The sequence below is a fragment of the Eschrichtius robustus genome, chromosome 2 (genome assembly GCF_028021215.1).
Source record: "Eschrichtius robustus isolate mEscRob2 chromosome 2, mEscRob2.pri, whole genome shotgun sequence".
NCBI classification, from domain to species: domain Eukaryota; kingdom Metazoa; phylum Chordata; class Mammalia; order Artiodactyla; family Eschrichtiidae; genus Eschrichtius; species Eschrichtius robustus.
Genome location: NC_090825.1, coordinates 55,690,352 through 55,692,492, shown reverse-complemented (window position 1 = coordinate 55,692,492; position 2,141 = coordinate 55,690,352). Strand labels below are relative to the sequence as shown.

General features: G+C 53.8%; 1 protein-coding gene across 1 annotated transcript; it reads right to left on the bottom strand.

Annotated features, from left to right (window-relative positions):
- Positions 1-273: 273 nt before the first annotated feature.
- CARTPT (CART prepropeptide) lies at positions 274-1,888 on the bottom strand. Its single transcript, XM_068533334.1, has 3 exons — positions 1,730-1,888; positions 1,237-1,320; positions 274-381 (listed from the first exon to the last, which is right to left on the bottom strand). Exons 1-3 carry the CDS (start codon positions 1,886-1,888, stop codon positions 274-276), a joined length of 351 nt encoding a protein of 116 aa, XP_068389435.1.
- Between the last annotated feature and the right edge of the window lie 253 nt (positions 1,889-2,141).

Below are 2,141 nucleotides of genomic sequence, written 5' to 3'. Positions count from 1 at the left end.
AGTAAAAGCTTTTTATTTGAAAAAGCTTTGAAAAGCTTGTCAGACAGATAAAATAAGAATAGAATACTTTGCACACGTATCAACACCATACAAGGCATTACCCTTCACACAGTAACACCTAATGTGTTCTTTTATATGGAAACAGCAGGAAAAGAGCCCCCTTTTCCTCAGAGGGAGATGCAAACTTTGTTGCTAAAGCCAGACTCCGGGGATGAAGGTATGGTCCTCTGGGGAAAGTGGGGGCAGGGGGACTTATGGAGAAGGGTGGACGCCTCATAAGCACTTCAGGAGGAAGGAATTGCAGGAGGTTCCTCGGGGACAGTCGCACAGCTTCCCGATCCTAGCTCCTTTTCGCACGGCGCACTGCTCTCCCGCGTCACACTGCGAACAACACAACGTGTCGTCATCCTGCACAAGCATACCCATGTCTCCCCATCAACACAAAGTCTGCCTCATGGGAGAGACAGATGAACCCTACCACCATCACCATGGGTCTAAGTATAGTCAGGCCTGAAACGAGGAGAGCCTTGTGCTTATAATTTCAGTGAGAGAACATAAAAAGAAAGAAATTTAAATTATTGAACCCCTCTTACTTTCTTCTACCTTTTGTGGGGAAGTTACATTTCCTGGCTCCTTTAATTGCTCATCCAAAAGAAAAAAAACATCAACAAGACCTCTTTGTCTAAGAGATAAACAATAGACCTATATATTCTCACAACCCCTGCTACCTGTGTTCACCTCCTCACCCCAAGAAGAAAGATTAAAGTGTGTGTGTGTGTGTGTGTGTGTGTGTGTGTGTGTTCTTCAAGGAAGGTGACCAGACCTGAATCAAGATTTCTGACCCGAGAACTTAGATGTTTAACAAGCTGGCAGTGGTCCGGAAGGCAGGAAGAAAATTAGAGGAACAAGCACTGACTGGATTTAAGGGCTCTTCCAACTCAGAGAATTCTTCGTGAGGTGAAAAAAGCACATTTTTAGGAAATACTGCTTTCCACGGAAACCCAAGGGTTGATTCCTGGTACAAGCTGTTCAACCCTCCGAAACGGCCGATCTACTCTTTAACCTTAGAGACCAAGGGGCAAGGGCTGATGGTGGAAACAAAGGGGAGCCAGCAGAATGCTGCAAACCCATTATCTGAATTATTAGCCACACCCTGGAGAGGAGGTTGTGTAAAAGACTCCAGGTGGTGTATTTCCTCTTGGAAAAGCATGGGGAGGGGTGACCCCAAAGCCTTACCATGGGGACTTGGCCATACTTCTTCTCATAAATCGGAATACGTTTACTCTTGAGCTTCTTCAGAACTTCCTGCAGCGCTTCGATCTGCAACACAGCGCCCGCAGAGCCCCAAGTTGCCGCCTTGGCTGTGCGCCCAGCCCCGGTGCTCTCTTCCAGCCCTAGTTATAAGGAACCCCGGAGCCACACACACCCCTCCCCTGCACTCCACAAAGACGGATGTTCAAGGGGTGGAAACTCAGCGAGCTCTGTCCCACGAACTGACCGCAGGTCCAGGAGCCTCGGAGACTCCTGTTGCTCCGAGGGGCCGGGATCAGGGATTCGCTCTACAGACTGTCCGGAGCCCGTGGGTAACAGCGGGAGCCGGGAATGTGTGCCCACCTTCCCGGGCCCTGGCTTAGGCATGGGGTGGGGAGGCAGGGAGAGAGGAAGGACGCGCACAAAGGAAGGAACCTCGCGGCAGCCCAGGGGAGTCTGGGCCGGGGGGGATACAGACCAGCTGCTTCTCGTGGGAGGCATCCTCCACGGCGGAGTAGATGTCCAGGGCTCGCGGCTGGAGCTCGGCGTCCTCCTGGGCTAGGGTGCCCAGCAGAGGTAGCAGCAACAGCAGGGCGGCACCCAGGAGGGGCAGCAGCCGCAGGCGGGGGCTCTCCATGGTGCTGAAATCCGGCGCTACGGTGGCAACCCGCGCTCCCGCCTTTTATAGCGAGCCTGAGCCTGGGCGCAGGGAAGAAGGAGGGGGCGATGAAGGAAGGGGGTGTGGAGGAGGGTCCGGGTCAACCGTCTGTAGGCAGCGCTTCGCCGCCGCTTGACGTCAATGCCCGCTGGGCTCCAGGAGCCCCGGAACGAGGCTCTGCGCACAGATGGGCAAGAGCGCGGAGAACAGGGACCCCGCGCCCCCAAGTGCT